Source organism: Gasterosteus aculeatus, chromosome X (genome assembly GCF_964276395.1).
Source record: "Gasterosteus aculeatus chromosome X, fGasAcu3.hap1.1, whole genome shotgun sequence".
Taxonomy (NCBI): Eukaryota; Metazoa; Chordata; class Actinopteri; order Perciformes; family Gasterosteidae; genus Gasterosteus; species Gasterosteus aculeatus.
In genome coordinates, this window is record NC_135698.1 from 5,840,234 (window position 1) to 5,864,033 (window position 23,800).

At 41.6% G+C, this 23,800-nt stretch overlaps 1 protein-coding gene across 5 annotated transcripts; it reads left to right on the forward strand.

The window, feature by feature from the left end:
* LOC120809821 (core-binding factor subunit beta) lies at positions 1 to 23,668 on the forward strand. 5 transcript variants are annotated; one of them, XM_040163922.2, is made up of 7 exons: positions 448 to 970; positions 1,381 to 1,467; positions 6,029 to 6,145; positions 15,485 to 15,601; positions 15,692 to 15,787; positions 16,875 to 16,936; positions 20,727 to 23,668. In XM_040163922.2, exons 1-6 carry the CDS (start codon positions 893 to 895, stop codon positions 16,902 to 16,904), a joined length of 525 nt encoding a protein of 174 aa, XP_040019856.1. In that variant the 5' UTR covers positions 448 to 892; the 3' UTR covers positions 16,905 to 16,936; positions 20,727 to 23,668. The 5 variants fall into 5 exon arrangements, with proteins under 5 accessions (XP_040019855.1, XP_040019856.1, XP_040019857.1 ...); XM_040163923.2 differs by having other exon boundaries at positions 459 to 970; positions 20,722 to 23,668; XM_040163921.2 differs by lacking the exon at positions 16,875 to 16,936 and having other exon boundaries at positions 1 to 970.
* The last annotated feature ends 132 nt before the right edge of the window (positions 23,669 to 23,800 follow it).

The following is a 23,800-nucleotide window of genomic DNA, read 5'->3' on the forward strand; positions in this document are numbered from 1 at the left end:
AGTCACAAGAGCGACTCGACGGAGCCAGGAAGTAGACCGCTGATGCCTTCAAGGACCCGGAGAAAGTGCCGTAACTTAAAGCTGTTTCAGCTGCCAAGCTACAGAAATCGAAAATACATTACACACATAATAGTTATGGTTGTGTGTGCTACTGCCTTATATGTTGCTTCATGCTGATGATAATTTTTTTTAATTTAATTCCATGGCTATTTACGTGTTATCAGTACGATTAAGGCGTTTTGAGGAGCGTTAAACCATTAACATGTAATTATTTTACCGAACAAAGCTGTGGCCACCAGGGCGAACACATCCGTGTCTTATTATTCATGACTGTGATTAAAATGTTCAAATAAGTTATATATATTCAGCCTGTATAGTAATGCTGTTATATGAATACACCTACGTCGGCTTAAATAATCGGCAGGGCCACCGGGAGGAGCCCTTCAAAGTTACAGGTAGAGAGAGAGAGAGACAGCGAGAGAGAGACAGAGAGAGAGAGAGAGAGAGAGAGAGAGAGAGAGAGAGAGAGAGAGAGAGAGAGAGAGAGAGAGAGAGAGAGAGACACGGACAAACTGCGCTTTATCTTCCGAGGTGGGTCACTCAGTAAGAGCCATTTGGAGCCGGAGACGACTCGGAGCGCGGTCCATCATCATCACCATAATAACAATAATAATAATAATACTAATAAGAGCAAAGCCAGAGACCAGCAGCAGAGAGCTCGTCGCTCCGCATAGAAGAAGAGAAAGAAACAGCTTATACACGGAAGAGAAGTGAGTGAACCAGAGAGGGACGGACGGCACTTTAAGTTTGACTGTGCGGGATAAATATTTATAAAAAGAAAAAAAGACGAATACGAAGGGAAAGTGAAAGAATCCGGAACGAGTGGGTGAAGATGCCGCGGGTCGTCCCGGAACAGAGGAGCAAGTTTGAGAACGAGGAGTTTTTCCGCAAGTTGAGCAGAGAGTGCGAGGTGAGTGTTTGGGTCCTTCTGTTAGACGGAAACGAGAAGAGGACAAAAGCGCGACGAGTCCACTCGTTTCAAGCTACTTTATGGAGTGAAGTTGCCCCATACAAATGTATGAATACAAATACCTTTGAGATGTGTATGTTCTCATACCTCTTACTCTGCCCTATCCATTCAGTTATTCTTATTCGTATAACTCTTTAGGATTATGATGATAAAACACAAAGAATGTGCATTTTTCCTTAAAGCTGAATTCCCATGTCTTATTATCTGATATCAGCCTCCTGATGAGCATTCAGCGTCAAACAGCCCTGTTGGGAGTGTTTTCTCTCCCAAACCAGCACCGAGCAGGTTGTTATTGATGATATGAGTTCATGATCTCGGTATTCCCGGTTGGTGTTTTCTGTTCATTGTAGATTAAATATACTGGGTTCAGGGACCGGCCCCATGAGGAGAGACAAGCTCGCTTCCAGAACGCTTGCAGGGACGGACGGTCAGAAATAGTGAGTGCAAAACTGAATTATTTATTTGTCTTACTTGAGTCTCCTTTATGTGTTGTGCTAATCCATCTCTCTGTCTGTCTGTACACCTATTTGTCCATTTATCCAATCAAATTAAACAAACTTCAAAATCCTTTACAGTATTGTGCATTGGTGTCAAAGCTGACTCCATTTTATGAGACACATGAACTGTTATCAAGGAAGCGCTGAAATCAGTTCATGTTGTGCAGCAGCACATTGCAGATAGACACTCTGTGTGTTTTGACGTGTCCTCGCACAGCGAAGTAGACGTTGTATCAGACATGCAGAACCACCGGGTTTAACTGCGCTTACCGGCTCACGGCTTCTTCCCTCTGAATTCTGCATCATCATGATCATTATCCGGGCTTTGTTTGGTCGAAGCGCATCAGCGCTTGTTATCACACAGGCAGTTTACGTTTGCAACACTCTTAGGGCTGCAATTTAGGGCCTATAAATGCTCAGCTAAAGTAAATAGCAGCTAACATGTCTAATTTTGGTATATACAGTCAACATGTAGTGAATGAAGTCAACATGCAGCGAGTGAATGGGACGATACAAACACCTGACGTTACACAGTGATGCAATTTAGCACTATATCAATACTAAAGTCGAGTTAGTAAAATGTTTCATCCCGAGCAACATAGAACTAATCAACGAGTTTTGGAAGTGAAGTCAATGTGTATGTGCCATTTCTTTTCCGGCATGATTTAAAGCATCTATGGAGTTTTGGACTGTTCAGTCTCAGAACACAATATGTCACATTGGAATTTGAATTGGAGTTTTTCAAAATTCATTTTTTCAACAGTTGATTTATATGTAGAGTTTGTTGCGTTGCACCGCATCAGACATCTACAAGTCAAATATATAAAGACAAGTAGGGCAAAGAACATGTTCCTGTCGTAAAGCCTTTCTGCTGCCCGTGTGTGTGCGTTGTGACACCATAATAAATCGAAGTCAATGGGGCATTTCCCCCGTTGGCCGTAGCGTTCACCTGCACTCGACAACACCTCAGTTGGATTGACGTCCACCTGCAGCCCTTTCTGCTCTCTTCACAGCCAGGTTTTTAGAAAAATGTCCCTGGTCCAGCGGGTTGGCCTTTGAAAACTAGAGCCGATGGGAAAGAGGAACACCATCTCCATGTGTGGGAAGCGGGACGGGGGACAGAAAAGTCTGTGCAGTCCCACACAAAGAGAGAGATTCCTGCTCACCGTGTTTTCATTCATGCGGGTTGTTGTTCATTGGTGTCCGTTCTCAAACGCACATTTTTTGACGTACGTAAAATATCATCCAGTAGATTCAAAACTACTTCAAGTATAAAAGTTATCTCTGTTGGAATTGTATTTTTCTAATACTGGATTACTACTCCTCATTTTAGGTGTATTTTAATATATTAAGTGCTTTACTTAACGCTATAACAGTGCATGATATTTATGCCCATTATAAGTTTTTTTTAAACGTAATCTAGTCCATACAGTCGGGAGACAAATGTCCTCTGCAAAGACAACAAACTACTCTTATGTTTCCTCCAGCAAAGCCTCTGAACCCATGTGACATATTTTATTTTCTCAAAAGAAAACTAGTGCATGCAGCATTTGTGGTCGCCTGTTTAAAACTTCAAAAGTCAAAGGATTTTCATTTTCTCGCTATATAATCACTTCTTCTTTAACTAATTATTTAACCATTATCCTCACACAAAGTGAATTGACAGCAAAATACCATAAGGCAACTTCTGCTGTGTTCGGGAGGGGGGGCTTCATTTAGTATCACCATCTTTTAGCGCCACATGATGTGTCCGTCCGTCTGTCCTCACTGTATTTATAAGCCTCTTCTGTGAGAATTGATGGCCACAGTTTTAATGGTTTCCCAGCAGCTGTGACATCATGTCGCTGATTTATCCATGAGGCAGACGCCGCTAAAGACCCCCTGCTATTTCCATGGCTGCCGCGAACGACCTGACACGATGACACTCAAACGTGCGGCGCAGGATCACTTTTTAACAGACGGAACAGAGCACAGAGCAAATAAACTGCGCCCAATTTGTTAGGATAGAATGAATCATTTTGTTGTGTTTACTGTCCGTCTCCAGTCAGGTGTCGTATTTGTACAGAGATGTTTGACCTTTAATTGTGCAGAATGACGCATGAGAAGATTCTGACCCTAGAATGCTGTTTTATTCTTTACTCTCACCTGCTGAAGAGGGAAAGTTTTTCTGCTGCTCATGTGACATCAGTATTCAACAGGAAGTGAGAATAGACCTTTTAGTTAAATAGGATTTCTTTTTCAATAATGGAGAAGCATTAGGTATACGTAAATAAATATGTTTTTGGAAAAGACAAAAGAAAATGATTCCAGGCAGAGTAATTTTATTTGATCTACAAACAGTGCTTTCACTCCACTCATAACATGTCAAAGTGTAGTCATGTTGGTGATTCTCTTACTGGTGACTTTCATTTTAGTAAATCCTCAAACGCCTGTTAAAAGGTAAAATCAAAGACACCTTTCACCGTACATATGTTTTATATTAAGCTGGAGTTTTCTAAATGTCTAAATATTTTGATTTCACATGGTTTTATTCTTTTTTAAAGGTAGTAGATTTTTTTCACTATTAAATGTTATATATTTTGCATGTTTAGATACTGTAATTACATTATGTCCCTTCCCCATGATTTACAATACATGTCACGTAAAAATGCAATTTGAAAGCTGCGCTGTGTGTTACTGATCTATCTCCTAAATAACACACACACACACACACACACACACACACACACACACACACACACACACACACACGTGTGTGCATCACAGGGCGGCTCTTAACTGTTCAGGATTACAAATTGATTTTCATGCTGCCCTGATGTTTCTCTCTGTTTGTTCACCTCCTGTTAATTCATGTCCTTTGCTCTGTTCGTCGCCTCACTGTCGTTCCTCCCCGTCTTTGTCTTAGTCTGACTTTAGACTGAATAACTACCAGGCTGCCTTTACTCCCGTCGCCCTATTCACCCTCATTTCTCTTCCTTTCTCTCATTTCCCTCGTTTCTCGCTGCCTCCCTCTCTTTCCCCCCCTCCTTTGTCTCCTAGTTTCCCTCCATCCTCTCTCTGCCTGTCCTCCCCTTTTTTCTTGCTCCAGCAGTAGTAGGCAGCAAATGAGAGTCAGATGGTTGTAATCCAATACTTCAAATACTGCAGAATTGATGACTTGGGTTTTCGTTGAGCTTGCGTTTCTGTGTGTGTGTGTGTGTGTGTGTATATATCCACGTGTGTAATGAGAGAGCTTCTTTCTGTGTGTGTGTGTGTACACTTACTTATTTTCAGCTTTCTCCTCCTTTTCTTCCACTCCCTGTTGTTATTTCCTTCTTTTCTTTCATTTGGTTTTCTCCGATTTTACAGTGTGCATAATTCATATGCTCCCAGCGCAGTCGCAGCCCTCATGCCATTAGTATTGATCTGTCTCCACAAACACAATATACGACACACACACACACACACACACTAAGATATGCATTTTTTGACTGATTTTTCTGCCGTGCCATAATTAATTGCTTTATGAATGCAACGTTGAAATGCATGATTTTTTATTTTATTTGTGTTTCTCTATGCGTGTGTGCATGAATTTGTGTGTCTGTGTGTGTTTATCTTTATAGTAATGCCTCCCACTAGAGCATGAAGCCATTATACAGAAATCAAAAAAGCAGGAAAGCTTTACAGTGTGATGTGATTATGTGCGCGGGGGGAGCAGGCCAGTGGTCAGAAACAGACAAAGCAGAAAACGACAAAGACGGAAATACAGAAATAACAAAAAACAGTCTATCAAAATGAGATAATTAAATTATTCTGATATTTTGCTTTTTAAACCTCTGCGAGAAGTCTTTTAATTTTGCTCAAAATGTGGGATACTGTGAGGGGTATTTATTGTATCAGAAAGGCCCTGTTAAAAGTACTTTTATAAGTTGTTTTTTTATCGATCTGTTGCAAATCGGTCCGTCGCACCAATGTCTGCAACAGTTTTCTGTTATGGATTTGAAATCTCCAATAAATGTATAGCCTCCTCCCTTAATAAGTTCCTCATGACAGTCAAACTGACTTTGACATGTCAAATCAATGGTGTGTCATTTGACCTTTCATAAATACTACCAAATAAACCAGTAAACCGCAGCTCTACACGATGCTTTTAGCTTTCAGTCCATTGATTGATACATTTTCTATATTTGAATGTCCCTCATCATCAAACATGCCAGTGCAGGAAAACTGTGAGCACCTTGTTTGCCATTAACACGCTTATGTAGTCAAACCTTTTCAGAATGAAACAGCGAGAGTAGAAATTAACAATAGGCAGGCGAAGCAGCTTTAGGAGACACAAATATTTGTTGGAAAACCAAAAACAAATAATGTACTTTGGACCTGGTATGTGCTTGGCCTCGGCTGGATTTGCAGGTGTTTGCTGATACATCAGCTAACACTGAGCATCAACGATTTTAATGACCGTTGGTCTCTCACAGTCAGAAATCCCTCAATGGAGGTTTTGTTCTCTGTCCCTCCGCAGGCCTTTGTAGCCACAGGAACCAACCTCTCCCTCCAGTTCTTCCCCGCCAACCTGCATGGAGATCAGCGGCAGCTTCCTGCAAGGGAGTATGTCGACTTTGAGAGAGAGACGGGAAAGGTAGGACAAGACACACACACACACACACACACACACATGCTGTGCATTGTCGTTGCTGCTCTTCACCTGTTGATAACGGGACATGAATTGAGTTGCGAGATTGAGATTTGTTTTTGTCTTTCTCATTAAGTGTTTCCAAAATGCATCTTAATCCTACCAAGCGACTTCTTGTTGTAGGTGAAAAACAATTTTTTACAACAAAAACAACTTCTATCTCCTGCTTCGGTCATCTGAGCTTGATTCATCTGACTTTTTTAACCAGCATCACATTATGAAACTTTTTGAGAAACACAAATGTCTGCTCTTTTGCTTCCAGTTCCTGTTTTATTTTATGAAATGAAAATGACAAAAAAAACATCACCTGATTTCATGACGTCCATGTTGAGTTTCATTGTCCTGTTTCCGTACGTGGACATCGAACGCGTATAAATACCTTCTTTAAGGCAACGACCTTTGAAAGAATTCATATGTTTGTTGCTCAATTATCAAAGTTAAACAACTTGTAGAGCTCACACAATGTTAGTCTACTGCCGTTATCAAGGGGACATCAGCTGTACAGTGCACGCTCCTGCTGCTGTTGAGTGGATGTTAATTGTCTCCCCCGGATGTTGTTGTGCGTATGTGTCAGAAGCTCCTTCACGGACACTGGCCAGCTGAGATGAATGTCGTGTGGCGGCTCATTAAAAATGCATCCTGGGAAATCGATGGACCTCCATGACCCAGGGCTGACAGACTAATCTCACACTGTTAATTATTTAACACAAGTGCCCTGATGTCTGGGAGCTGTGTGTGTGTGTGTGTGTGCGTGTTTGTGTTCATGCCATTTTGCAGGAGAGATTTTTTATGTGGTGTGTGTCAGACAAAGAAGAAACTGGCTGCATGCATGTGTGCAGGAGAGATGGAGAGTGTTGGGTTGTGTGTGTGTGTGTGTGTAAGACGACACCTTACTCTTTGTCGACGGTGCTCACAGATCCATGAAGTTTTAATGAGGCTTGGAGTCTTCAATGTAAAGCAGTGTTGCAGTGGTTCTGTAGAACTGAAATCCAGCGCACGCACACGTCTGAGCATCAGGATCAATGTGCTGACAGTCTGCTCTATTCGCCCATATTCAAAACACGTCGCGATATGCTGGCAGTCACTCACAATAAGTTAACCCAGATCTAAAATAATTGTTTCATGTAGCTCCAACAAAAGCAAAACAAGTTAAAGGTTTCAGCCTTAACTTTAATGCAATATTCATTCTTACTCCGCTTGTGCAATGTGCACTGAAAAGAAGAAAGAGGACAACTACTCAATACAGAGCCTTTAATTGTCTTCCGAGGGTTCATTTTCTGCTACTTTCCTCTGTACCGAGAATCCAGCATTCATTTCTTACACACAAACACACAAAGTCACAGACACACACAGCCTGCCCTCCGATGCTGCCGGACCTCCCTGTAGAATACAACTGTCAGGCCGGGGCAGAGATGTTGTGCACGTTGCAACTTCTCCTCTTAATTACTTCCACAGCTAAACTACACACACTAACACGTCTAACGCTTGGTATTTCTTTTGAAGCAGTTTTTTTTTTTAAAGTTATGTTTTTTACAATGTCCAGTAGAGCCTGAAAAAAAGAAACATACGTAACAGTTCTTTTTTCCAGTAATGTATTTGATTACCGACATATTTCTCTATCAAACTAACAAACAAAGATATTAATGAGTAAAAACAATATGGAGTAATATTTAACGTAAATGTGAATACTGGGGTAGAAATAATGATCAAATCTGTTATTTATGGTGAATAGGGCCGAAGAAATGGAAGAATAGTTCATGACTGTGGCACCAAGTCACTGTTTTGGCCCCCGTTATTCACATTCCCTTCTTTTCCTGTTACTATTCTTGTATAATTTTTTTACATCAACATCCATGCCGCCCCCCCCCCCCCCCCCTCCCTCCCTCGTTCTGTTCTTTATGTGTTTTTAAAAAAAAGCCGTAAATCCTTGTTCCCACCGTTCATCCTCCTCTCCTCCCCCCTTCCATTCCTCCCTCTCTCCCGCCTTCCTCTGCAACCACAGACGGTCCCAAACCAAAAGCACAGCCAGGTTACACATGGCGACGGCATATTGTGTAGCGTGCGTAGACGTGCAGGCTAATGGGAGCCAGCTGTGGACCCGTTTATTTTAGCATTACCTGCTGACTTGCTCACAAGCAGTGAGTAGTTTGCTCTTTTTGGATCGCTTAAGTGTTGTAGCTGTATCCAAACACGGGATTTAACGTGAGATGCATTTCCCTTTAACATGTATATGGCTTGTAGTCCTTCGTTTTGACACCTCGGCAAAAGCTTTGGAGTTTGCGCAATCAACGGCCCATTTGAATTTTTTCACAATGTCGAACATTTACCTAATTCATTCAGCCATTGCTATTCATCCAAAGATTTTTATTTGTGGTTTCCTTTGTGTGAACAACCTGCCCTGCTGATTCTGCCCTTCATGTAAATCAGATACTGGTCTTTCTTTCCTTCTTGTACTCCACCAGTTGACCTGCTGCACAGAAGGTGTCACACTTAAACAGTATATGTGGGCAGCTGTATCCTTTAGCTCAGTGAATGAGACACACTACATAGTCGTATTTGAGAATGTGACTTTTGAAGAGGTTGAAACCAAACAAGTTCCTCACGTTTCGTTGTTGAAGGTTATTTCTTGATTTGCAGTGTGTGTGTGTGTGCAGTGTGCACTATACTCCTAAATGCTGACCTCACATGCACATCAATGCATAACATATCATATAAACAGTGAGAGAAAATAGTGAAAAGAGGCTGTAAGGGAGGACAGAGGTTCTTGCTTGTGGGGGTCGGAATAAGCAGCAGACGAGTGTCTTCCACGATGGAGGGACGGCTGTGACGGAGAAGCTCTCAAACTCAAAACCCCAGAAGGAAACACATTTATAGGGCGGTTTTCATTTGTAAACTATTTCCTGTGTATGCATTTACAGCGTTTGATTTGGTGTGTGTGTGTGTGTGTGTGTGTGTGCACACCTGCGTCTGTGAGTGAGTGAGTGCACCTCTGTGTCTGACGGTTTGATATATTGGGTGCCCTGTTCTGGCTGCTTGCTCAAGGACCCTCATGGTTGTGGTGACCCAAACGGTAGGGAGGTGGTTGCTAGAAGATCCGCACTCTGCTGATGCTATTTGACCAATTGGCAACTATGAACACAGGTTCAGGACAGGTCAGTCCTGTAAATATTGTATTGTACCTTTGCAGTGCTGCACACCTGGAAGGGACTTACGATTTTAGTTGTACTGTTTTGGGGCCAGTAATGGACCGAAAATCGTTTCTAAATAAGTAAAAATGTATACCAGTTTAATTATAAATGCATAGCTCCTCCATCTGGCTATCTGAAGAAGTTCCGTAATACAACCAGTTCTAAAAAATGTTGAGCCTCACAGTATGTAATCAGTTGTGCAGTACGAGTGTTTGTAGAAGGTGAGCGCTTTCAATGCAATCAATGCTAGAGCCGGATTGTACAGCGTTATAAGTGCAACATGTTCTGGTTTACAGACTACAGCAGATTATCATGACTGTTCAGATCCTCCAACAGCCTAAAAAGACATAAACATCCAAAGTTCTTCCAGGTGACAAAGATTTCTCTCTCACACACACCCTCTAAATTCACGTCTTATCTGAAACCTCTGTTGCCCTATAATCATCCAGGATTCTCCTGTGTCACATAGTGTGTCTGTGTGCGTGTGCGCTGTGTGTGGTGTTGTTTCCCTTTGAGCGGAAGCTGTGCCACCGGTGCGTGACTTGCCAGTGACATCATCGAAGCCACACCACTAATTGGTTCCCTCTGCTTCTGCCACTCTGCATTTGACAGTCCGAGTGTTTCGCGTCTGTTTGTGTGCTTTGTGTGCGTGCGTGTGCAGAGTTTTGTTTCACTTGTTTCACGTCGATAGTGACTGTTCAGTGCACTTTGATGAAGCTTGTTTAATTCCAAAGCTTTCTCTATAGATCCACATAGACAGTCATAGTCATATCGCAGCATAAACATTCTCCCCTTTTCCCACACGCACACACACAAACGCACACACACACACACACACACACACACACAGTACCATCGGTGTCTTCTCCCACAGGGTTTCATATTTCCTGCTCCAGGCCTTAGATCAGTGACCACACACAATGCACGGAAACACAGGCACAGACGGTCTCCCGTCTCTTTACATGCGCGTTTCAGTGCTCTGTGCTGGAATCGTGTCTTTGTGTCTGAGCGAACAAGGTGGAGCCCGACAAAAACTGTGTGTGTGGCTTTTTGTGTACGTGAGGTAAAACAGAGATGCAGAGTTTTGATAGAAAACTGCGCAGAGAGACGAGTCAGTCTGGTGTGAAATTCAGCGTGTGTGTGTCAGCTCCATTTCTCTATTCGTAGCCTCTTCCAGAAGCAATCTGCTGAGCTGCGTACTTCAGTGTGCACAACACCACTCACCTGGACTTCTATGGTTGTGTGAACTTGTGTGTCTGTATCGTCCAGGTGTTTACTCATGAGTGGAAGACCCGCTCCTTTTCTCCTTAACACAACGCGGACTATTGATTGAGATCACAAAGGGAAACCTTCTGCTGAACAGAAGTAAAAATATTGAGTTTGTTTGCAGAACTTTCAATGTTGACACGTTTGATTAACTTTGTTTACCTTCAACATTCACCCCAGGCAAGTAAAGCACGATACTTATAATGGTAGTTTTAGTTAAAGTCAATGTTTACTAGATGCACAGGACACACAAGTGATGATGATTAATTCTGTCTTAATCAAAAGGAACAGAAGACATGGTTGTTTTTTAATATTTCGAATTCTGTTGAAATTCTAGTTAAACCTGCATTGTAATATTTTAACTATCTCTGTATGTCTCTCTCTCTCTCTCTCTCTCTCTCTCTCTCTCTCCCTCTCTTCCTTTGTCTAGTTTAGTAACTTTATCTGCCGCCTGTTTGTGGATTTGCATGACATTTCCATGCCAGTCCATAGCAACAAACAGTGGTTTTGGGCCCTACACCAAGAGAGGAATTTACGTGGCAGTGATGCACATGATGAGTCTACAGGCAGTGAGAGACTCGTAACCTAAATCCAAACTGCTAGTCAGCCGGTGAACGATTGCTTTGCAATAGAGAACTTACGACCTAACAAAGGTTTTTAGTATTTTAAATCCAAACGTGATACCAGAACTGACTGATGGAACTGACAAATTAGAGGCTTTTCTCTTAACCAGTTTGTCTTTAGTTCACTTGGTGCAGAAAGAGGACAGAATGGCCAATACATGTTTGGTTGTTGTTGAGGCAAATCTGACTGTCATGCGCATTTTGACTTCCATGACTTTCCATGATCCATGACTTCATCGGTTTGATGTTGCTGTTTTTCTGTGCAAAACAGTAAAAAAAGTATCTGACAGAGGCAGTCTGCCTCCGGGGGGGTTTCTGAACTTGTGTAAGAGTCTGGAGAGATCTACACGTATATCCCTTCAACCAGTTAAGATTCCTTTTTGTGCGAACAAGGCTTTTACAAGTCTTGGTATTTTGTACAATCATCCTGATCACTTGTGCAATAAACATGTAGCAAAATGATGCTTTTGCACTATATATTCAGTTAAATTTAGTCAACTGGTGCTTCTTTGTCTGACACATGTGACTATTTAGATGGTCTTTTGGTGTCTTTTTTTGTTCAGTTCAATGTTCAGCTTGTTCAATGAAATAATGTGCGTTTTTGTGTGTGTGTGTGTGTCAGGTGGGACAGCAGCCGGTTAAGATAAAGCACGTTACTTACCTTCTGTTCTTAATCCCACGCTGAATACAGCCTAACGTTTACTGACCTATTGTCTGACACACACACACACACACACACACACACACACACACACACACACACACACACACACACAGGTTTCAACGCTCTCTCTCATTGCCTCTTTCCCTCGCTCTCTCTTTTTTGCTGTTAATGTGTATATTGCTGTTGCTGTTAATGTGTATATTGGTCTCTCATTAATATTTCTGAATCACTTTTCCTCAGTAGACATTTGAATGATTTCATTCGTCAGCCACCCTTAACATGAAAAACAAGACTTTTACTTGTATGTTCTGTGCATGTTAGACAAGGAATCTCCAAACATCTTCAATGACTCCCTTGTGCTGTCTAAATTAAAAATGTATCTGTGTGTGCGTGTGTGTCTTCCAACTCTTTCATGATTACCTCTTTTCTATCTTCTCTTTCAGTTACTACGTGTTTATTGTGGACTGTGAAAGAGGCGCTGTGTGTGTGTGTGTGAGCGTGTATTTGTGTGTGTGTCTGGTACTCAGGAAGGATTTATGTGATGTGCACTCGCGTGCCTCATGTCGTTCTGCCTCCTCGTGCTGTTTTCTCTCCTTCAACTTTCTATTTTCTACTGTGAGGCAGGAACACAGAAAGAAAGAGAGCTGACTCAGACACACACAAAAGATTATTGTGTGAATAACGCGCACATACACACACGGACACACAGTTCCAGAAAGTCGTTAGAGCTTTAAAATACACAATTATTACTGCACAAATCACAAGGCTTAGAACAACGGTTTTTATTTTGTTCACAAACTTTGTGGGCACAGGTTTTAATGTGTGTGCGTGTGTGTGTGTGTGTGTATGGCAGTGGGCAGTTGTGCTGACTAGATGGTCGGCACCAGCCTGACTGAGATGCACTATGCCAACACATCACTCCACATCTGTGTCACACACCATCTGCCACAGATGAACACAACCCCGTACGTCGATTCACAAGGCTGCAGCTGATTGCTGTTGTCAGGTGACGACCTTGTAACTGCCAAAAATGCGTTTTAGAGAAACATTAAATACTGTGTTGAAACACCCTCAAGCCTTGAATACACAAATAAATACTTCAGATGAGGTTGAAAACACGTCATACATTGTACTTGTATGAATACAGTGTATGTACTGTAAAGTAATATGCGCATCACGTCTCAGAAACATGATATGCAGCGGACTGTAAGATCATCTAAGCAAGGCAAAGAAAGAGGCTCACAGGGTCACCTTGAGCCTCCAGAACAGTTCAGCACGCGATGCAAATAAAGCTGGATTTGAAATGGCAAAAACAACCTTGAGACGTAGAAGTAAAATGCATTCAGCACATCCGCTCGAGTTCAGGACACGCCATGTGTTTTAATTAGCTGTAGCAAAGCTGAACAAAATTAGTTTGCCAATACATACATACACATTTTGTAAGATTAGCATATTCTTTTATGTGCAAATTTAATTACCAAATATTTAAAGTTGTAATATGCATAGCAACTATTGGCCATTAGCTTTATAACTGTCATAATAAATCATATCAAAATACAACAACGCACAGTCGCTGACTCATCAATTGTATCGCATCCAGGTAAATTAAAAAACAAGTTTTCCAACAAGATTCGCAAGACTGAAAGATCTGCTCTACCAAACTAAAGTGCTAAAGTCTGCTGCCGTGTATGAATGTATGAGGTCCCCTGTCTTTATGTGTGTGTGTGTGTGTGTGTGTGACTAAATGGATGTGGGGGTTGGCGGGATTCTCTCTTAGAGGAAGTCTGTGGTTGGGCCGTTTCTACATATTTTCCCCTCACACACACCCACAGACACACACACACACATATTACCAAGCCAAATGAAGCTTTCTTTCAAAAGCACCACGCAGCCCCACAGATGTGGAAGCCATCTCTCTCTCTCTCTCTCTCTCTCTCTCTCTCTCTCTCTCTCTCTCTCTCTCTCTCTCTCTCTCTCTCTCCCTAACATAGTCACACAGAAAAACATTCACTCAAATAAACACAAAAAAACACATTCTGTTAGAGCGTAGCCTCCCCTGCAACCCCGGTGCATTGTGGGTAGCTGTGGTAAAAGAGGTCCCTGTGAGGGTCTGTCCAAAAATAGCCAGTGTAAAAATGCAGGAACGTGGAGCTTTTCTCACAGAGACAAATTCAGTGCGTATGTGTGCATCTTCTGAGTGTTTATGCCTTTTACTCATTTATTCCTCAATACTTGTTTATTCAGATGAAAATACAACCTAAAACCATGGGAAACAAACTGTGTCACAGGCTGTCTGTGTTTCACTGTGTATGTCTTCTAGTCTGGAGAAATAAAATATGTGGGAATGGAGAAAACTGAGAAAAAGAGAATAAAAATAATGAAAGCGAACCCTATATTTACTGTAACCTGCTTTATCGGGCTTTTGATTAAATTCTTTAGCTGAAAGAGAAGTTCATACGTCAGAGTTTGAATGCTACCTATAGCATTGTTACAGTAAGACGGGGTCCGTATTTGGATTCAGTTTCTGGACAAGTGGAAAAAGTCCAGTCTATTCTTTTAGCTAAAGCCGTCTGGCAGATAGACACCACGTCGAAGGAGACAGATGTACTGTGAACTGTTGTTCAGCCTGCTGATGTTTTTTGTAGCTTATTTGTTATATTGGGTCAAACTGAACACCTGTGAGAACTGAGGTGGTATTATGCCAAAATAAAACAAGTCATATCTGTCTGCCAGTGTGTGAACACACCTCTCGAGTAAGTCACAACCGCTGGTTATCGTCATTTAAGATTTACACACATACACACAGGGTGGCACGGTGGCGTGGTGGTTAGCACTGTCGCCTCACAGCAAGAAGTTCCTGGGTCCGATTCTGCCCAGTGGCCTTTCTGTGTGGAGTCTGCATGTTCTCCCCGTGTCTGCGTGGGTTCTCTCTGGGTACTCAGGCTTCCTCCCACGGTCCAAAGACATGCTCTGGGGATCAGGTTAATTGGGGACTTTAAATTGCCCGTAGATGTGTGAATGTGAGTGTGAATGGTTGTGTGTCTCTGTGTTAGCCCTGCGATTGGCTGGTGACCAATCCAGGGTGTACCCTGTCTATTGCCCGAAGTTGGCTGGGATGGACTCCAGCCCCCCCGCGACCAGGATAAGCGGTTTGACGATGGATGGATGGACACATACACACATGTATATTTATCCACTTAGTCCATACAATGATTACTTTTCTACCTGACTAACATGTATCTACACACACTCATGGAAACACACTAAGCTCAACACCCATGTGCAGAACATGCACATGGGTGTTTTTCCAAAGAAATTGGACACAGAAAGTCTCCTCTTGAATTGTGTTCACCATTTCCTATTTAGCTTTTTGCTCTTTGCTTACACCTTAGTGTTTACAAACTTTACTATAAAATTGCAACATTTTTGCAAAATTGCAAAATTTACTGCAAAATTTACTGAAGAGTTCATCAGGTCTTTTTTCCCGGAATGATTTCAAAAACCGTTGCAGGATGTGAAATACAGCCCCTCTCTTTCCCACCAGGTCTACCTGAAGGCTCCCATGATTTTGAACGGTGTGTGTGTGATGTGGCGAGGCTGGATCGACCTGCAGAGGCTGGATGGGATGGGATACCTAGAGTACGACGAGGAGCGGGCGCAGGTAACACAACACACATACACAAACAGAGGGATGTATTATGTTTGCCTTTTTTAGACGACACTCACTCTCTATGTGTGTGCCTGTGTGCAGCAGGAGGACGCTTTGGCCCAGGCGGCGTTTGAAGAGGCCCGGCGCAGAACCCGAGACTTTGAAGACAGAGACCGATCGCACAGAGAGGATCTAGAGGTGAGAGCGGCCTGACACGGTGGAGTTTGTGTTTGTCGATGTTGGTCTGCCATTTCAAAAAAAAGTGACCATGTTACTGGTCAGGTTATCTGTAACAGGACAGATGTGCTTCCTCTGGAGAAGACATAGCCATGCACAGCCAGCCTATATGTAGGATCCAGACTCTAGTCTAGTGTGTAGAATTGACATTGTTTAGTAACCACCGTAGATAAGAAGATAATAATAATAATAATAATTTGTAAGACATTCCCACGTGATCCTGTCTTCTGTTTGAGAACGGGAGGCAAAGACCACAAACGTTCAAGCTCATCCATCGTTCATCCAGCCAAAGAGGGCTCATGTCGACGTCAGACTCAAGCTCTTACTTCTCTTCTTGTGCTGCTGCTTTAGAATGTGCAAAGCGAAATCTTAAGTTTAGCAGCTGGCTTTGCTAGGCTGGACCCAACTGGAAATTAGCAAATAAGCTTCAAGGTTTACAAATTCACAGTTTTAGAACGAGCTACATTTAGCTTGCACGCTATGATCTGGATCTCTGGAATGAGGAATGTCAAAGTAAAATTATGAGTTACGGGACAATTTTACATTCTTATTTAGTCTTAACGCAACCGTGTCCTGCATTTCTTCTATAATTAGGTATTTCTACTCGCAGAGTCAAATTTCCAGTTGCCTTCTCTTTGCCCAGCGCTTGTGTGGGTTTGGGTTGTGTGACGTGTGGCTGTGTGCTTTTACAATCTGTTATTTTATTATTGTAGCTTTTTTTTACAGTTTGAATCGTAGGTTCAGTGCATGATCAGTTTGACAATAAAACTAATCAGGTAATTGATTTGATTTTATTGAGCTATTGAATGACTAAACACAACTTTTCAGGTCTCCCAAAAGCCTCTGATTGGAAAGTAGTCGATTTACTTTGTGCCAACTAAATTGTTATAGGATCTGTTTTTAAATTATTCTCAAATTCACAAATCTATACAACATTGTGACTGTCCCAAACTGGAAACCAACTACTTTTCCCAACAAGGCTTTGGGGAGATCAATCCTTCCTAAGTTGAACAAGTTACAAGTGAACCTCAAATTGTTTATTTTTTAGGACCCTGTGGTTTCTAAAATCTGGGACTGATGACACACAGACAGCCAGCAGAAAAGAACAGGGTCTGTGTACTTCATTTCTTACCATCTATCGCACTGTCATGCACTAAGCCACCCTGTTTGTGTGTGCGTATGTGTGCGTTTGTGTTTGCGACTATGTGTGTCCAAATGTTTGCTATGTATGTGCACTCATGTTGTTACTTTCTGTGTGGGAGCACAGGCAGCGTTTTTTGACTTTATTTTTACAAAGTGTTACGAATGTTGTTGTTGTCATTTTGCCGGTTGTCCGTATGCACCCACTTCTAACCAATTTCATGACCATAATATCTGACCACTCTAGTGGGTCGTAAGAGAGAGAAACTGCAAGATGTTTGTACCCATTTCACAGCTAGTTTGTAAAATGACACACACACACATCATCAACATCAGCAGCAGCAACACCTACCACAGGCTTGCAGCACACGGACCGCACAAAGAGAGAGAAAGGAAAAAGACCGTGAAGAAAACCGAGCGGTTAGAAGGAAAGTGGGGGGAGAAAAGGGAGAGGGGCATTTAGTGAAGGTCGTCTTTCATCTGACTGATCTCATGTTTCCTGCCTGAGGCAACGGGGCGGAAAACGAAAACCTGCGTCTCCTCCTGGATCAATACAAATAGCATCACTATCCCCTAAAACACACACACACACTTAGATTTGGCACTGATAAAAAATGGGGACTGTGGCCAGTTACGCTTTGGTCTCATTGCCGGCTGTTTCCCCCCACTTCCTGTTTTTAGTGCTTCCTGGTTTTTTTTGCTACACTCAGCTAACCTGCTGCTGTTTATAGTCCAACTAATCCTCTTTAACAAACCATATTCAGCAAAACAAAAACATAGACACTGTTTTATTTTTCTCAATGATATCTTCAACTTAACAGAAGTTCATATTTAGTTTTTCTCACTGCCTCCGTGTGCTCTTTTTCTCAAACCAATCTCTTGCCTTTCGTTCACTCCCTGACCTTTCTGATGAATGCAGGCAAATTAAAACACCAAAGAAGTGATTCTTGTTTCTGCAAAGGGAGCACATTTGTGGGTCGACTCGCTGTAAAGAAGCATTCCCCAAAGCCATTATCAGACTGTGCTAATCCATTCCGAGAGGAATAAGTGCGCTGCTCTGCTATATTTTATTTGTAAAGTTAAATGATTTCCCCTATACTTAAAGCCTGGATTTTCATCTGTGCTGCTATAAATCAATAATATGATCAGGCAGAGAAGCAGAAATGCAAAAGCGCGGCACGATGAACTAAGTGTGAATGGGAGAGTGCAGAGAGAGGAAGTTATGGGATAAAGGGGCCGGCAGACAGTTATTCTGTGGTGCAGTCATGCTTTTATCATCCTTGCCTTGTGCATAAATAATGACATTTTTGAAAAGTACGATTTGAGTTTAATTTGCGGAGCTGCTGGGATACAATGTGTAACATTTAGAATGAAATTGACACAAATCGTTTTCACCATCATAAAATAACCTAAACTAAAACTTTCTCACTGTAAAACAGGCTATAAGTCATTTTTAAGATATTCGGTGACAGCTTGCTATATAATCAATTGAAATTAGGCTTGAAACCTCTTTAAACTTCGGCTTGTGAACGTTTCACACGGTAAAACAGGGAAGCGTTTTTATTTACTGCGTGTTCACAGATTATGAAGCTGTTTCCTCTTCAGTCCCTGAAGCCTCGTCATTTAGGCAGATACAAGATTTTTAATCCAAAAACAAGTGAAATTCCACTCAGTCAAGGTCAGAAGGTACCTGACAGGATGATGGATGGGGAAAGGATTGATCTGGAAGAAGTGTGTTTTTGAACCACACACTCTCTCTCACACACACACACACACACTTCTCCAAGTGCTCAGCAGAATGAGATTTGGTGGTGAATGATGAGCTGGCACTGAAAGCATTAATATATCATTAGTATTGATCGGCATCAGACCCCCCTGCTTTGACTTACACACACACACATTCAAATTGTGCACAGTCACATGTACACAGTCTGGCAGTTATAGCAAATCTCTAAGTTTGTCCCTTGACACACAAACACACACTCTTCTCCAGTATTGAGTTGTGGTTAAGCAGCCTATCGTGGCCCAGCAGGCTTCCATCTCCATATGGATCAATACAGAAAGCTCTCCGGCCCTCATGATTAGCAAAGACCCCCCTCCCCGAAGACCAGGACCATGCAGCCGCGATGCTACAGCAGCAACAGTGCTGAGTGGAAACAGCACAGAGCCCTCTGTGTCCGCGTGTCTTCACGGAATCTGCAGTGCATTTGAAATCACTCCGAACACTGGAGTAACGTGCACAACTGATAACAACTAGTAAATTGTAAACAGATAACCCGGTGCTCATGTGGTTGGTTTATATTTCCCTTTGTTTCCGCTGAGCACACGTAATGAACACATGTGAAGTGAAGCACAACGCGGAATGCTGCTTTCTCACAGCAGACGCTTTGACATTTCAAACATAGGTGTAAAAAGAAAATGATTAATTGTTTACTTACGCATACATGGAATTTGACATATATACAAATAAACAAGAAAACAAAGACTACATTGATAAAGGAAATAAAACATAAATAAGGAAACTCAGTTACCAACCCTATCACCCGAAGTTGGCTGGGATGGACTCCAGCCCCCCCGCAACCCTGTGTGCAGGATAAGCGGTTTGACAACAGATGGATGGAGTTACCAACCCATAGACCCCACATTAAAATGAATATGACAATTAGTAAATTGTAAATTTGCCATAACTGCCAGACTGTGTACATGGGTCTGATGCCGATCAATACTATGGGAGGCAGTTGTTTCATTGTGGCGCCACATTAAATCCTAATTATATCTATACGTGTATATGAAAGCAGCAGCTTTGATAAAGATACAACTTCCCAGAGGAGAGTGGAGTCAGTCTGGCTTTTAGAAGTCAAAATGGAAGTATGACACACTGCATGTGTGTGTGTGTGGATCTGTGTGTGTGTGTGTGTGTGTTGCTATCATGGTGAGTCATTGAGATGACACAAACTACATTCCAGTCGAATTAAGTAACTCATTTACTATCTGTGTCAACATTTCTGTCAGCTCTGCATAAAAAGCCGTTTTTGTTTTTTTACAATGGGAGCAGCTCGGGCTCACAGACACACCCAGTCCTGAAATATATATTTAAAGGTCTTGTCATACTGAAGACTCCTAATGATGACCTAATGATCCCCTTGGTGTGAAAGTGGGTCTGCTTATCGGTGTCTGCCAGTTTATCTGTCTGTCTGCCTGTCTGTCTGCCGGTCTGTCTCCCACACCTTGACTAAAATATCAACATCAGTAGAGAGAGCACACAGCCATCATAGAGTTCTCCGACCCCCCCCTAGCGGCGGTTTCTGGAACTACAACTTCTTTTTTTTGTTAATAGTTGTAGATTCCTTAATAACAATTGTTTTCACATTTTGGTCCATAACGTTTGAGCTACGATTTTATTTGTAAGTAATTTATATGCAGTTGGTAATCAGCACTAATATAGAGTTGTGATAATTACATGTTTATTTTGTCAACTGCTCCTATAAAGGTTTAATAACTTGGGAACAATTGATACATGAATCAACTGTAACAACATGTAAAATATATGTTTGACTATGTGTCTAACACTTATATGGATATTTAAACATAATGTTCAAGTCAAGTTTTATCATCTGTCCTAAACCTGTTAACTGTACTTAACGTATTGTCTCTTTGTCTCTGATCCCTTTCTTTCACAATGTTCTCTTCCTGACGTCTCCTCTCCGCTCCTCTCCTCTCCTCCTTCTTTCACCCTTCTACCTCTCTCCCCCCAGTGCAGACGACAGCAGGACCCCAGCCCTGGCTCAAACATGGCCGACGCTGACGTGGAACACAAGATGCGCTGAGGAGGAAGAGGATGACGAAGTAGTGAAAAGAGGAAGAGGAGAAAAACAGGGCTGGCTGTCCTTTCATTTTGAATACAGTCAACTGATAACGAGTCAATTGTTGACAAATTGTTCATCATTTTAACTCACCAAATATTTTTTTATGTTTAAGTGTAGGAGAAAAAAAAACTTGCGTATTGATTGAATTAGAAGTGAACCAAGCACTAAAACAGAAGGATTAACAGTTAAAAATACACAAAGGACTTGTGAACAAAACAAGTTGGATACATTTGAACATGAGTTTCAGACATATAAAGTAGCAATTTTTTTAAATGAATTGACAGGGTTGGATTGAAATACCAAAAGTATATTTTCTATGGATATAAAATGTTGCAAAATAGAGGGAGACGGGTGGTGGCGGGTGAGAAAAGACAAAAGCTTGGGGGAGCAGAGAGAAGAGAGAGGGTCACGTTCAAGAGCATGAATCAAAAGGGAGGTGTTGACAGTTTGATTGGCAAAAAGAAAAGTAGCGTTTGCTTTGAGAACAGGGCCGACTACACTGCGCACTCTTCCTGACACCTGCTGTTTTCTCAGACCAAAGCGTGCGTGCTGGAAAGGGGAGAGGGATGAAAATAGGCTAAACTGAGTCACATTCATGGGGGCAGATACGAGGTGGGCATCCAGAGACTATTGTACCAAGTTTTAGGGTTAATTAGTATTTACTGTACTATAAAGTTCACAACGCGTTTGAAAGCTCTCTGTGGTGAGAGGCCCGTGACGGCAGAACCACGGTTCCTGTAGCAACAACCTCAAAGCCCGACGGATAACAAAGAAAACTGCTACAAACTCTGCTGTCTTTGCATCTGGAAGCAATCTGAAAACGATTTTGTGGGGCGGGCGTAGGGGTCAATTCAACGACGCTGAGTCCCGGGTGGGAGGTTTGCACCGTGTGATACAATCAGACTTATTCTCCTCACGGCTTTTCTTTGTGGGCGTGAAACCAAACAGGCCTCCATTGTTGCCAATGTGCAGCCTGTTGACAGGTGAGCACTTTTTTCACAGCGATCCGAGGCCACGTGTGATCCGAGGCCACGTGTGAAGCCGGGTGGTGTCACTCTGGTGGTGTCACTCGGGTGGTGTCACTCGGGTGGTGTCACTCGGGTGCACTTGTGATCCGAAGTGAATTTCAGACAGAAATGAACCCCAACAATTTTGAATTGAAATCCACTGTAATATGTTTTTGGCTTTAGATTGTAAAGGCATGTACAAGTCATGTAACCGATGCAATACAGTTCCACAGTTCCAATACAGAATCCATCTATCGATCGATCAATCTCCCAGTTATGCTTCATCATTGAAGGACTGTAAAAGCCTGAATACAGTTGAGATACAATTCCCTGTCCTGTTACAGCACAATGAAACAGTATGTTTTGTTATCTTATCATGTTGTTTGTGTGTAAGTCATGATGTTTACTTTTTGTATTACTTCTCACCTCTGTTGTATCCATTTATGGTCATCTGTCAGCTTCTTATGGACTAGTAGTAGCAGCTGTAGCCTTTTTATGTCAAACTAGGTTGAAAATTACAAAATGAAATGTAGGACTTTTGTTGCTTGAGTTTTTCATTATTTTGTGTTTTATGTATGAATGTTATTCTGATGGCCTTTTTTTAAGGAAAGGCACTTCTTGGGATAAATACATTGAATGTGGATAGACTCAAACACTTTTATTTTTGTATTGCGCAACTAGGGGCTCATTTTATTTTCCAGTGTAATTATTATAACAAAGAAAAATGGTTAATTATTCATGCTTTTCTTTTCCCTGACTGACGTATTAAGTATTTTGTTGAGGCAACATTTTATAATACGTGATGGATAATAGTAAAATTAAAGTTAAAAAGATAATAGTCCATGATGAATTTGGTACCACAAGAATACCATTTTAAAATTGCAAGAGAACGAAATAGAAAGGTCGCAAGTTAAAATTGTAACAGATATGTTTCCCGTCGGCTCCCTAACAGAAACACAAATTTTTAAACTTGAGGCACAGCAACAAAACAATGCAGGTATTTCATCCTAAATAAGACTTCATTCAGATAACCTCTAACCAGGAATTCACTTTCTTTTATTCATTAGATATTTTCAGAGAACATTAGAGAGAAGCTTAAATGCTTTTGAAGTGGCAATAAAGATCAGGAATGAGGCGGTGAGGTGAGGCAGAGACAAGAGGAAGGCATTAGAACGTGTAGTGATAGATGGTATAGATTTACATGTGGAGTGGATGTTTTGTTTCCACGACTGACCATCTCCGGATTCATTGTATGACATGAATTCAAGCCATAGTTATCTTTGAACCAGTGGGAACTGATGGAGCATTGGTAATAAACCAGTACAACGAGAGGTGAGATACCCCTGAGATACAGTGAGTACTGTGTGTTTTTAGAAATCTAATGAATTAATTGGTATTTATGTACTACAAATGGATCCATCAATGGTCAAACAAGCTCGCTTTCCCAACAGATCTACTAAATTCAGAACTTTTGGATCAGAAATGACCACAATTTATCGCCCTTTCTACACCTAATATTATTTAGGTTTCCCATGTATTAGTCAATACTCTGTCCCTCGATTCTCTTAATGCAGGCATTAAGGCAAAAAAGAAAACCATAAACCACAAACATTTTCTTTCTGTTTCTCTATTTTTGTTTCAACTATTTATACGTAGGTTTTATTTAGAGATCCAAAGAAGCATTTCACTCTTCCTGGACGTTTCTTATTTCTGTTTGTGTGGTCTGCCTTTCTCTCTGTTTAAGGTTAAGCTTTTCCTCTTAGAGGAACCAGAAATATGAGATATTCAATTCAAATTGTTGTTTTTGCTAATAAATATGTATGAATTCATGCATTTTATTCAGATGTTTTTAGTGGAAACATGTGCTTTAGTACACAGGACGGTGCACTGTGGGGACTTGATTAGTTAACATGTGTGTTTTTTTCCAATTTGTGCAATTATTAAGTCAAACAACTTATTAT

Coding starts and splice junctions, on each gene's coding strand:
- LOC120809821 (XM_040163920.2), top strand. CDS start 893: ATGCCGCGGGTCGTCCCGGAACAGAGGAGCAAGTTTGAGAACGAGGAG. Junction 15,602..15,691: donor ACGACGAGGAGCGGGCGCAG/GTAACACAACAC, acceptor GCCTGTGTGCAG/CAGGAGGACGCTTTGGCCCA. Junction 15,788..20,721: donor CGCACAGAGAGGATCTAGAG/GTGAGAGCGGCC, acceptor CTCTCCCCCCAG/TGCAGACGACAGCAGGACCC.